The 13,385-nt window shown below is 39.8% G+C and overlaps 1 protein-coding gene across 1 annotated transcript; it reads left to right on the top strand.

Moving 5' to 3' along the window:
- The first annotated feature begins 3,213 nt into the window (after positions 1-3,213).
- LOC146378091 (uncharacterized) lies at positions 3,214-10,757 on the top strand. The gene is made up of 4 exons (XM_084942644.1): positions 3,214-3,230; positions 3,384-3,516; positions 7,155-7,265; positions 8,624-10,757. Exons 1-4 carry the CDS (start codon positions 3,214-3,216, stop codon positions 8,768-8,770), a joined length of 408 nt encoding a protein of 135 aa, XP_084798770.1. The 3' UTR covers positions 8,771-10,757.
- The last annotated feature ends 2,628 nt before the right edge of the window (positions 10,758-13,385 follow it).

Genomic DNA, 13,385 nt, shown 5'->3' with positions numbered 1-13,385 from the left:
AGATACCACAAAAAGACAGCGTGGACCGTAAACCACATGGATCTGCAGGAAGCCAGGCCAACAATAAGAAGTCCATTAGCGACCACAGAAACAGCAGCTCATAAAACAACTCCGCCATGGGATCCATAACTGGCTGCTTGGTTATATCAGCTGATCTACTTGCCGATTATCAGGGAGGTGAAATGTTCTAATGTTTTAATTTTCTGAGCTTTTTAGGCCCCTAAGAAGAGATGATAAAAAAAAAAGTCAGAAGTTTCATCCTCAAAAAGTTATCTCTTAATTACGTCTCCTTTGGTAGTTTGCTTGTTTATCACCAAATATACAAAATTGTTTTCAGCAGATAAAATACAATGAATGCGTTAATGCAGGAAAAAACCCTCCATCCTGCTTGTTGGGATCATATGTGGTCATATATATAATGGCCTCCCTACACTGTTAGGTAACCACATATGTCACATCACTTAACTGTTATGTCACTCCTGGACGATGCCTTGAAAACTATGTCAGTGGGCAGCACAGACAGCAGGGTGGGCTGCAACAAATCACCTAAGATAAGGGGTTAGACAAAAGGGCGACACTTATTAAACTGCAACTGAAGATGATTAATAACACAATGGAAACCACAGGTATATTTAACCATGCCGCAGCATTTTAAAGTTATAAATCAAATTTAATGAGATAAGCCCACAATTTTTCTGCTCCAGAGCACATATGACACAAAAAGATGGAGAATGAAGTTTTCCTGCAGCTGAAGTAAATTAATAGCTTACTGATTTAAATTACATGGTAAATCGACATGTGCTTTCTCTCCCAGGTAAGGAATGCTTGTGACCCCAGCCACCTCGCACAGGAGATCATTTATTCAAATCACTGGTTCAAATCCAAATGCAACTGAATCCTTCTTAACTTTATCACCTTCTACAGTAGTGATGTTCGATTCGTGAACGAATCGTTCAATACTCGAGAATCACTTTACTGACTCGTGAATCATGATTCACAAGCCCAACTGACTCACTGACTCATCCCTGTTGCTGTTAGCAAACTAATTCCATTAGTGGAAATATATATAGCTTATAATTAAAATTGTGTGTGTGGGGGGGGGGGAACAACAGCCAGTTTCTTAACAAAAGCATTTCTGCTCTGAACTGGAAGAAAAAACCCTGAGTAGAAGCTCACATCAAGAAAATAGCTCCTCGGTTCACAGTAGCATCGCTCTGCTAACATGCTAACAGCACATTTGAGCTACTCACCCCCTTCCTTCCTGTGCTGAATCATAGAGCGAACGAATCACTCACTCACTCACTAACCCCCTCCCTCCTGTGCTGAATCGTAAGCGTAAGCGAATCACTCAGGACTCACTAACCCCCTCCCTCCTGTGCTGAATCATAGAGCGAACGAATCACTCACTCACTCACCCCCTCCCTCCTGGCTCACAGCTTCTTCTTCTTCTTGGTTGGCAACCAATGTTAAGGCACATTACCGCCCCCTGGCTCACAGCTCAGTGGACATTTAGATGAGAAAATATATATTTGACACATTTAAGGAAAATACTAATAAAATACAAATAAACAAAATAAATGTTTATTAAGCAATTTTGATAGGAAATTGCTTAATTTTAGAAATGTTTTTGCTCTTTTTTGCTCTATAAAATAGTTGGGTTTTTTTTTAGAATCATTCATCTTAGCAGTAGGATTTACATGAAAAGAGAAACAAATTAAGTTTGAGTGAAAATGTAAATTTTTTGCACTCTCTGGTCAACTGACTCAGTGAATCAAATGACTCAAAAATCCAATTCACTTTGGTGGGTGACTCATTAAAACTCGATTCAGTAAAAAGAATCAAATTTACCATCACTATTCTACACTGCAAACACTAACATAACAGAAAGAAAGTTACAGTTTAATTATGTCCAATAATGTGAAATAATGACATTATTGTAAAATAATGTAACATAAAAAATATCCGACTGTGTTAACCAAAATGACTCAGTGATTAACTACAGTCAGTAAAAGACAGGCTTTCATGTTAAAGCTGATTTAGTTCTGAACTAATTATCTCATCAGACTTATTTCCCTTCTCTACCTCAGTGGTTTTCAAAGGTTTTCCTGTATGTCCCACTTCAAACATGGAAAAGTATTCAGTCCCCAAACCTCCAAATTTCCATCCATCATTAATGCAAAAAAAAGAAAAAAAAAAAGAATAAATAGGTTGTAGAATCTCTCTGCACAGCAACATCAGCACCCCTCCACCTTTTTTGGTAAACGTTTCTTAAAAGTGTCTGTGAAGGTTCTCAGTCATCCAGGTCATCGTAGTCAAAGGAGCTTGCAAAGAAAAGCGTCTGGACTTCTTTAAGTTTACTTGAAGACGTTTCACCTCTCATCCGAGAAGCTTCTTCAGTTCTAAGGTCAAATGGTGGAGAGTCCCAGTTTCTTAAAAGTCATATTCATTTGACTTCATATCACTCCATATTAAACCTACAGCAGCTCTGTGGGGCCTGCTCTATAGTTTGACAAACACTGAGTACCAGATGAAGACAAATCAAGACAACTTATCTCTAAAATGTTTCCAACATTTTTCTAAGGGTTATGCATATTTCATGTGACAAGATATAAGGTCATCAAAATTAGATATGATGACTCTCCTGAATGCCCTCATTTGTAGTGTTTTAGGTCATTTTTCACCGATAATGTCAACAAAAGCACCTACATTTTCAGTCCACCTACATGGCAAAAAGTACCCAGTTTAGAGATCTTTTTTAAGTGTTTGACCTGATATCAATGTGATTGTTCAGAGTCAAAAAGAAACTTTTAATCCAAACTTGTTCAGATTCTGACTGCCAAAAAAGCAAATTTCACACTAATCACAAAAGCTGAAGTTGAAGTAGATGTTTTAATCTGACAAAAACATGCAATAAAACCAGCATGTAGTGAAGATGATTGTCATTAAACAATCAAAACAACTTTACGTCAGTCTGATTTATAAACATTTTGCAAATGTCATATACGGTATGGACAACAAACACTTAAAAAAATCTACAAAATCCGATTTTTTGTTCTTTCAACAATTATTTAAATATGAGGGATGTTGAGCATATAGACATTTTTATGCTTTACTTCACAATTTTAATACCAGCCAGCCTATATATTACTACAACCTCTCCGTTTATTTAGTGTTCAAACCTAAAAATACCCCGAAGCGTATGCTACACATGGCATGTCCGGGTACCTCAAGTCTGTTTTGCTGTTACATAAAACCAATCCATAAATCGCAAAGACAAAATGTTCCAGCGCTAAATACGAGCGCACATATAGCGGACGAGCCCATTCCTCCTAAACGTGGGGGTCTGTGCATTTCACGTGCACATTGGCATGTCTGTCTCACAGTGCCCCACCCCCTTCCATACCGACCACATCCCGGCTTCCTATAGACTTTATAAAGTGCCCACAGTGCGCAATTTATAAAAACACACGCGGGCTGACTCTCCCCGTACTGCGCAAACCCCCCGCACAGCTGCAGGTGAGCACGCCGATCTTCAGTCCATACTTTTAAAAGAGGAAAAAGATGATGATGAATAAGCGTCCACGACGATCACTTTGTGACATAACAACTGGAATCGCCGCGCTGTGTCGGTAAAGCTGTTTGGCACTTTTAATTCGCGCAAACTTAATTCAGTTACGTTTTTGACTTTTCACCACGTGTTCACAAACACGGAGCGAAGAAACATCTCCAAAGCAAACAGCTGATTATTACCTGAGATAGTGGGCTAATTAACATTGTCTGAAGTTAGAAAGTTGACTGAGTTTGTTGTGGCAGCTTATTGCAGCTGATTTTTTTTTTTTTTTCCAAAAAAGAAAAACAAAAAAAGTTCTCAGCGTCTTATGAAAACAAAAACTTGCTCATGAAGCAGCGCCTGATGAGCAGTGTGACATTTAAAACGCCTAGAAGGACAGTTTTGTATCTAACAAACTCATGAGCATGAATAAGGGTGAAGATTTTGGATAAAACTGTTACAAAAGACATTGTAATCTAAACTGGGGGGGGTAATTTAAATTCAATTCACTGTACGGTGTGGGTTTTTTTTTTATGCTGTTCTTTTTATGCTGTCAGTTTGTGTGCAGGGCCAGCAGACACTGACATTTTTGTTGAGTCCTGGTCTTGCTGGAGTCCTGGCATGTGTACATTTTGTACCTGGACAGTATAGAAGCTGGAAAATCCACTCACCCTTCCCTTTTACACTATTTTCCATGGTGTTTCTTTGAAAGGGACATTCACTTTTAGATTTAAACAAAGGATTTTTTAATTTTTTGTGAATAACACACAAAGTATTCAAAACCAAAAATCCTTTTTTTTGTTTTTTTTTGTAATTAAACATTTGTGAAAGCTTTAAGTTTCTTTTAGATGTTTCCAGTTGTTCCATCACACAGGATCTTGTTCAGCAAATCCACACAGGCATGTCAACAATATAATATACTCCTGCCATAGTGATGAATGTAGTGGATGACCAGACAATAGAGTGGTTCAACTGCTTGATCACAGTCGCGTTGAGGATTCAGTCCTGAGCTGCTGTTGCATGTCAGGAGATTTTGACTTGGTCGACAGTTCTGCCACACATCTACCTCCGTCCCTTTCATATGTTTCGCTCACTCACAGTAGATCCCCTGCTGCTGGGGGGGGGGATTGAGCTCCAGTGGGCAGTAAATTGTGACATGAGGCGGGACCAAGACGGGAAGAAAGGAGAGTCTACAGGATTTCATTGGCTGTTTAGAATAAAGTACACAGTGTACCCAGCAAATGTTTGCTGGTCCTGGTGAATGTGTGACACTAATCCAGACTGACACCGTTCAGGTTTTAGTACCGATATTTGTGGGAAGCATGAAACGATGGAGTCAACCTCTTCACGTTTTTTTCCCCCAGCTTTTACTGTTCGAAAGGGGAGATTTCTTTTGTGCGTTGTATTGCATTTTTTGGGTCTACTAATTAGACTGAGGCCAATAGGGAACACATCAAGATAGGATGTCCATGAATGCACTAAATACTCTCGTGTCAACATGCCTCAAAGTCACTACCTGATTCTGTTTGGTATTTTTGAAACATGGTCAGAAGTGACATGAAACCGGGAAACACCCTATTAACCATTAAGACTTCAAACAAACATGAATACTTCACAGACGAAGTGCATGTAGCAAACCACTCCTAAACTCTGACTCAGCTGCTTATCTACGCTCGGAAGCTCCTTGTGTCTTCTTTCCCATGTACAAGCAATACATGTATATGAGGGTGTGTGCGTCTGTGAATGACAAGATGCAAACATTTGAGTTCCCGGGAATTAATGGAAATTCAGCAGAATATCCTCATCGGATCAGTTTGGAAATCTCAATTGAAATTGCAGCAGTGATTGAAATTAGTCATTAAGAAAGGTGTTAAAGTAAAGGTTAATTAATACTGGAAATTTAAACCCTTAAAATTAATGTCATGCACTCTCATGTCAGAGGCTACATGATTGTAAACAACTGTGTGCTTGGTGAAATGAGAAAATTATGTAACGCAAACAGTCACAGCAGGAAATTAAAACGCACTTAAATTAACAAACGTTAATAAGAGGAAATTATGTCCCAAGTTTCCAACCTGCACTGCTAGGAGCTTCTTGATGGGCCTTCCGGAGGTCTATGACATTTAATATTTGCCCTAATTGGAGATTAAATATCCACAGCAAGCTGGTTATGTAACAAACTAAACTTTGACATGTGACCTCTGAGATGGAACTGTTTTGCTGTCTTTCGATTTGCTACTATTCTCTTTACATTTTGTTGACTAAGTGAGCAAATCCTGTCCGGCAGTTCTTGTTTTGGAAAGACTGTGGAAGGAGTGTGTGAGGGTTTTTTGGGGGAAAGCAACCCACTGAGAGTAATGCGGTGTGACAGCGGTGAGTCTGTGTTGGAAAGGGGGCGTGTGCTCGTAGGCGAGCCTGAAGATCTGGTTGGGCAGGGGCTGTATAAAAAGGCGGAGCGCAGTGCAGAAACTCTCTATAGTTCAAGTTCATCACGGTTTGGCATCTGTTACGGGTTTTTAAGCTGAGAAGTAGAAGGTCCCGCTGGCCAGTTGGAGTGAGATTCTCGACGTTGTTTTTTTGGAAAGGTGAGAACCCCCCTCCAAAGGGGTTTTTATAAGACACAAGGACCAACTCTTAAAGCTTGGATTATATTTTCCTTTTTTCTTTTCCTAAGGGGTGTAACTCCAACCAGGTTGGCGCATTAATCCTTCACATACTGAATGTTTTGCCTTCTCCACAATTCCTTTCCTTAAAATCCCCACAGCCTGCAGCGCAGATGCATCTCAGAGAAAAGTCACTTTGCTGTTTCTTTATGAAGCAAACACTTGTTGGTTTGCTTCTTGTAAGTCAAACCTTTTTGTGCATCATTATGCTGAGGTGGGATTTTTTTTTTTTTTTTTTTTTTTTAAGATGACCTAATGTCTAACCATCTCATATCCTTACACCTTACTCCACTTTGTAGAGTCTTTTCCCTTTCTGGTGTATTTTATTTTTATTTCTCAAGCTACGTTTTTGTTTTTTTTTAATTTATTTATTTTTTTAAATGTCTTTGTTCGACTATTAGTATCCAGTTTGTTTTAAACCAGCCCTCGCACCTGTCACATATGGGATTGTCCATATGTGAATGAACGAGATTGTCTTTCTCTTTGTTGCGTCTGTTTCTGATGCAGCTTGAATAGAGGCTCTGTTGCTCTGGTCCAAACATCATAATTTAATAAAGAGGTGGTGCTGAGGGGCATTCCTGGTAGAAAGCAAAATATGAAAAAAATCTGTGCCAAGAAGGGCAAATCAAAAAGGATTCCAGATGTGAAACGATGGATTTAAGCACAAAGAAAGTGCTTCTCTGTACACATGAACGTTTTTTGTACCGTGGCTTCAGGCAGGGGATGTACCTTCCTCACGCATGGATCAGATGGTTTAGCTTTTTTTGCAAGCCAATCTTCTACTCTCCATCTTTTGGCAGCTACATCTCATTTTGAAATTCAGATCTTTGTTATCTCATGCTTTTCTAAAAGTCGATTAATCCCAGACTCTCAAAACACAAATGGAAATCCTGTTCTTGTTGTTTTTTATGTATTAATATTTCAAATTTACTTCTTCGTAGGTCTTGAACCAGCCCAGCTCTTGCATCAGCTTTAACCCACCTCACACCCAGTTAGCAGACATGATCATCAGACTGGGCAGGCTGACACCTGGATACTTCCGTCTCCTCCAGGTATGAACTTTATGTTCTGTCACTTTATTAATGAACATATTATTGATAGGTACTTTACACTGATCTCCATCCACTGAGCCATCTGCAGGAGTAATGTGGCTTTTTAAATCCTTTCAAAAAACCTCTTGTGCAAGCTTGATTGGACTTCACCTTTATCCCCCCTTTGGTCACCCAGTATTCATATCGTCTTTATTTCATGCTTACATAAGCATTTACATTCACTTTAGACGAGGGGCTCAGTGACCCACAATCTGCTTTCAACACAAACGTAATTAGGGGTGACACTAATCATTGTGATACCATATACTCTCGGCTTCTTTTGTTCCACCCGCTGTCGGCATAATCCACGCGTCCCTTGTGTCAGTTCGTACGTCTCGTTAGCTGTGGACATTTTGTGTTTGCTTATGTGCGCTAATTTGGAAACAAAGCCTTGTTTCTATACCAGAAATGATAAATGTGTCAGGGTTTTGTATGAGATTTCACTGGTCTGACAGAAAACTTGCTTTGTTAAAGGAGCTGTACTAGAGAAGGGCAGCTAAAGGGCGTACGAAAGCACAGACTGCATTTTTTTGATACTGGTTCTTCATTTGTGTACATTTGCTTTATGTTGGGCCATTACGTAACGTAATTCTAAATCAAACTATTATGGGCTATCTAGCAGTTGGATGTTAGATTTTATTTTAGAAGATAACTGGTTCTTTCACAAAGACATGAAACAGCCACTTAAGCTTGTTATTAGGTATTTGTGTTTTACACTGTGGTTCATAACAGCATTTTTGAGAAATCAACTTCAACCACATATTGACTACTGTTGAAGATGAACAGTGAAGTGAAAAATCAAGTGTCGAAGCTCTGAGAGTATTTGCTGGTTATCCTTCCTTGCTGCAATATCTAAGAATAAAAAAACAAACACTATGAACTTGTAAAAAGTTACAGCTAGCTCTGAAAACAAATGCTATTTGTGGGCTTTGTCCTCTTACTGGAGGCCACATCTTGCCACGTATATTCTTTTTAACGAGTGAAGGATTTTTAAATTTCCGAAGCCGTATAGGAATTCAAATGATCCTGGAGGTGGCTGTACATTCAGAAGCTGTTTACAGTACACACCATCCAATGTAGGCATCACTTCCTAGTATTTTCATTCCTGGTATAGTTTCTTTTTACTTCTTGTTCCTCTTTGACTAAAATCTCTTAGTCTTGTAAATTTTTAATCACCGTTTCTGAACATTGGGTCACATGGCACAGAGCTGTGGAACTGAAGTTGCAGATGTTGGGCTTTTTTTTTTTTTTTTTCTTTTTTTTTAAGTATGAAGTTTTTTTTGACCACTGCTCTCTGACCCTTTTCCCCTTCTCTGCAGAGGCAAGTAGCAGGTCAGGTGCAGGCGCAGCCACAAGACCGTACTGTCAACCAGATAGCCATGATGCTGGCCATCATGGGCCTGAGTTTGTCTTACTACAGTGCCAAACAGATGACGGAGAAGGTGAATGCCCAGCCTGCACCCTGAAGAGGCTCGACTGCCGGTGCCATTTGTCGAAATAATGGATGAACCAATGACAAGTGATGGCGGTGGAGCGAGGAAGTAGAAGTCGAGACACAGCAGTGTTTCTGGGGACCGAACTTTTCTCACCTCACAGTCATAATCACACTTTGAATTTCTGGGATCCCTCACTTACCACGTGCAAAACTTTCTGACCGGGCACTGAGTGTTTTCTACTCTTTCTGTTGCCAGGACTTTCAGGATTTATTGGGATGGGTCACTCTGGGTCATGTTTGGACTCTTTTCTGTAGACTGGTTTGGGTGGGTGATCAAAACCTTGACAGCTAACTGGACCTGACTATTAGTTATTACCAGGTTAGATGCTTGCAGAATGCTGTCAGTGCTGTTCTGAGCTATAAAAAGCAGAGAAACCTAAACTGTGAAACAAGCTTGTTCAAAAGGAATTTAATGATATGAGCAGTAATGCCTTTTTAAGGGAATGCTAACTGCAAGTGAAGTTTACCTGGTAATGAAGGGAAGACGGGCTCAGAATGTGGATAAAGGGTTTAAAAATGTAGCTTTAAAAAATTATTTTTTCCTTTGACCCAAAGAACCTTGCATAGCCCTGTGAACAGGGCTATGTCTATACACAGATGTCTATACACCAATTGGCCACAACATTTTAAAGTTTTGTAGGTAGGTTCTCCTCATGTTGCTGAAACCACAGTGGCTGGAAGTGGATTCTGTGACTGATGCTCGTTCCACCTTGTGTTTGTTAAGTTGTCCCCAAGAGTTTTTGCGGCACGTCGGAGCACATCGCTCTGCTGGGGGCAGTCTGCTGCTGTGGGGGGGTGCCATTAATATGAGGTAGCGCGCTTGGCCTTCAACAATGTTATTAAAACTAGGAGCCAAGTCAGAACGTAATGCTGTAAACATATGATCGAAATGATGTTAATCCTTTCACCTGCCAGTGGTTTGAATGTTGTGGCTGATCTGTGTTTATAAAATTGTGTATGCCAGGTGTCTGAGATTAAGTGAATATTTGCACAGAACTAAAGAAACATGTACATGTTACAGTGGATATGCAAAGGGACTAAACTCTACTTTTTTTTCTGGTTGTGATTTCACTGTTTTAACAATACTTTGTGAAGTCCTGTGTGCGACTACCTTGATTAGCACCCTGGCTAAGAACCCTCCTTCTGGGATGTACTAATTTTAGTGCAGACTTTACTGAAATGCATGGTTGTGCAGAACTTTAATCCAAACAAATCTCACGAGTCCCTTTTGTTTTTATGAATGTATCACTTTATTTTCGTATTGACTTAATAAAGCTGTGAATATTTTAACATGTACACTTTGATTTATTGAAAGAAAAATAAATTGTTCTTGGCACAGTTTCTTCTGAAATTAAAATGGTGGCGGCAGCGTACAAACCGCTGTGAGGTTGGCACAGGGAGCTGCACAGCTACAGCATTTCCTGCAACACAGACTCGTGTCATCTGCACGCAACAGGATGTGGTCACTCATATGTAATGTCTCCCTTTTTAAATGAGGCAGCTATATTTTTTTTTTTCTTTGCCTGCTAGTGCAATCTAATGTTATGTATACTTGTGGTTTTGTAGATTAGCACGCTAGTCAGTTGGAAACCTATGGAATACATGCATTTGCATGTTGAAAAATGCAGAACGTATGCTGGAAACAACCAAGTCTTTGAGCTCCAGTTTTCTGTTGTCCTTTATACTGAATCTTGGATGATGGTCAAAACAAAACCTTATAAACCAAAATCTTCATTATAACATGGTGGAAATGTTTAAGTTCCTCAGCAGAGGTGTGCTGGCCATTGGTCAAGTGCAGCCAAACGTGACAGGTTAGTCACACAGAACCGACCCCTCAGTGTCTTGGTGCTCGATTCGTGCCATGCTACATACAACAACAAATGTGAGTGCGCTACATTTGCAATTGCTTTTCTGCACGTTCTCCCTTTCTCTTGCGGGGTGTGGAGGGTATAAAGTGCGCATGCCTGCTCACAGGCTGATGTGATGCCCTGTGACAGGCTGAGAACTCGTTGGGCGCCACGTGCACCCTCTGCCCCCGCCATTAGCTCCTCCTCCCCACGTTACTGGGGAAAAATTTCACTGATGCTAGCATCAGGACACGGCCCTTAACGAAGAGCGCCTATTGGTTGACCGGTAATGCGTCATCAAAATCGGTTCTGAACCACTGAGACAAAAGAATGGGGATAGGGTCATCGGTAGCGAATGTGGATTGGAGGATGATTATTTGGGATGGAGGTTGGGGGTGGGGGCGCGTCCTGTTTTAACAACTAACAAATCTTAATTAAAGGCACTTTGGATTATGCTCAGATAAATGACCCCAATATTCCAAACCAAGTGAAGTTATTTAGAAGAAATAGCTTTGCAGAGATTTGTTTTAGGGCAGAAATATATTCAGGAGTTGGTGACATTCAAAGCAGTAGTGCAAGAAATTTAAATGGACTGTGAGGCTCATCCTCAGATAAAAATAAACTTTTATTATGAGTTCAAAATCTCTCAGAAAGATGAACTCCACTTATAGGTGCATGATATTTCAGTCCTGAGCTCATCAAGTATATATTCATTCTCTCATATTGCTAGTGTTTTTTATGGGTTTCACTCTTGAGATCACAAGCAGTGTGTTTAATTTCACTACATTTTTAACACGATATGCAAAGAAGCTAAAGTGTGTTATTCCTTAAAAAAAAACAACTAAACCTCTTGTTCGAGGCTTCCTTTAAGACTAGATCTTGTTATGAGTATAAAGCTAAAGTGTAATTTTGTTGTATCTTAGGCTAAGGGCCTTTGAAGACCCCCTGTTCGGTTATTTTTAAATAAACAGATAACACACATGAGTTTATGGTAACTAAGCTACTAATGCTAGAAGGAAATAGTCTACTAAATATTTTATGAGAAATACCTACTGACACGAGTAGGTGTGTCTTGTGAATTTCTAGTTAGACACTCTCAGGTTAGGAAACTGCAAAAAAGAATCTGAAGCCACAATTCCAGCTAACAGTTTCAACCCAAAAAGCAGTATTGTAACTATATTTCCAGGCCTCATTATCTTATTTAGCTTCTACACTGTATATAAAAATAAATATAGCCAATGTAACTTTACACTGATGTCTCAACAAATATATTTGGACTTTTTCTGGTGCCATTTTAGGAGAGCAAATGGTGAAATGCTAAGTTATCAGCTAATGCTAGCAAGCGCGGTTAGAAAACTGCACCCATAGACTGTATGGGTGGATAGCACAGACAGAGATACCTGCTAATTTGTGCTAAGTGACAAATAACATACTAGAATTTCAGTCATGAAAACAAAGTCTTGCTGTAAAACCCAGCTCTCAGGTCCAATTTCACAGCAATGAAGCCTAGCAAACAGCTGCTGGCTACAGCTGCTTGTGCCAGCACTCACCTGTCAGTCAAAGCAGCCACTCCTCCAAGTTTAAGTAATCAAGTTCAAATGGGTGAGGTATACCCTGGTGACATTTATCAAGAAGTGGTAAATGAGCTGTAGAGACCCAAACTGGTCTCTGGAGATGGCTGTAAACATGTTTCTCTGCTGTAAATGAACATTTTAACATGGGAGTCAGCAGGGTCTTTTTTTTCTGGTTGCTCCGTGATTGGTGATTGTCTTCAAGACTTGAAACATCACAACAGAAATGAAATACTGAATGCAGAAGTGTTGCATCATTAAATAAATCTTAAATTAAAAAATGAAGCATTATTATTAAAAACCTATAATTTAAAGGTTGCAACAAGTTGGATGTCTGGGTGTAGCTGGTGCAGAAATGTAAAGAAATGCTTGTAATTAAACCATATTATAGTCATTATAGGCTGTGTTGCACCATAAACCTCTTTTGTGCTCAGATATTCCTTGCAGATTTATTAGACGTGTGAAAAGGTGTAAACACAAAGCTCATCACAGTGCAGGGAATGTGCGCAGACCACGTCAGGTCACATCTATGGCAAAGTCAGGCTGGGGAGACGGCAGCATGCACGTGCCTGGCTGGAGCATGTGCTGGATGGGGGTTCACTGTGGGGTGGCCTCTGGCCGGGGAGCCACTGTTTTGACTCCAACGTGCAGACTGCAGAGAACACCGTGTCTCTCACATGCCACACACTCCCATCCTGCAGCACATCATCAGCATCCATTTTTATCTAGTGCCCCACTGAAGCCTTCAGTCTAACTATTTATTTTTTGGGTCACCATAAAATTTTGTCTTTTTTTAAAATAAAAAAATATGAATTATATTTATAAAAAGGGGCTTTTCATTTTTTTTAAAATAAAAAGACCTGTTTAAAAATGTAAAGTGATTAATAGAAAACTCACCTATTTTGATAGGTTAACAATAGAAGTTTATGTCTCTCTATCTCAGCCTTTAACCTTCCTGGTCAGTGATGTAGGACGTCATGTTCTGTCTCTTAATCGCTCTCTGCTTTTTTTTCCCCCCCTGTGGATCACATCTGGTTGGGATTTACTGCAAAGCTGCTTAACGCTCAATTTGAGGGCTGTTTGTTTCTCTGTTTCTGGGCTCAGATGTTTTGTGTTTTTTACCCACAGGGTTTATCATCTTTGTGCTTTTATCACTTTTATGTGATGC

This window comes from Perissodus microlepis, chromosome 11, assembly GCF_051167445.1.
Source record: "Perissodus microlepis isolate ML-2025 ecotype Zambia chromosome 11, ASM5116744v1, whole genome shotgun sequence".
Classification (NCBI taxonomy): Eukaryota; Metazoa; Chordata; class Actinopteri; order Cichliformes; family Cichlidae; genus Perissodus; species Perissodus microlepis.
The sequence above is the reverse complement of the archived record's forward strand: the minus strand, read 5'-3'. Positions and strand labels throughout refer to the sequence as shown.

Coding starts and splice junctions, on each gene's coding strand:
- LOC146378091 (XM_084942644.1), top strand. Junction 3,517..7,154: donor AACCCCCCGCACAGCTGCAG/GTGAGCACGCCG, acceptor ACTTCTTCGTAG/GTCTTGAACCAGCCCAGCTC. Junction 7,266..8,623: donor GATACTTCCGTCTCCTCCAG/GTATGAACTTTA, acceptor CCTTCTCTGCAG/AGGCAAGTAGCAGGTCAGGT.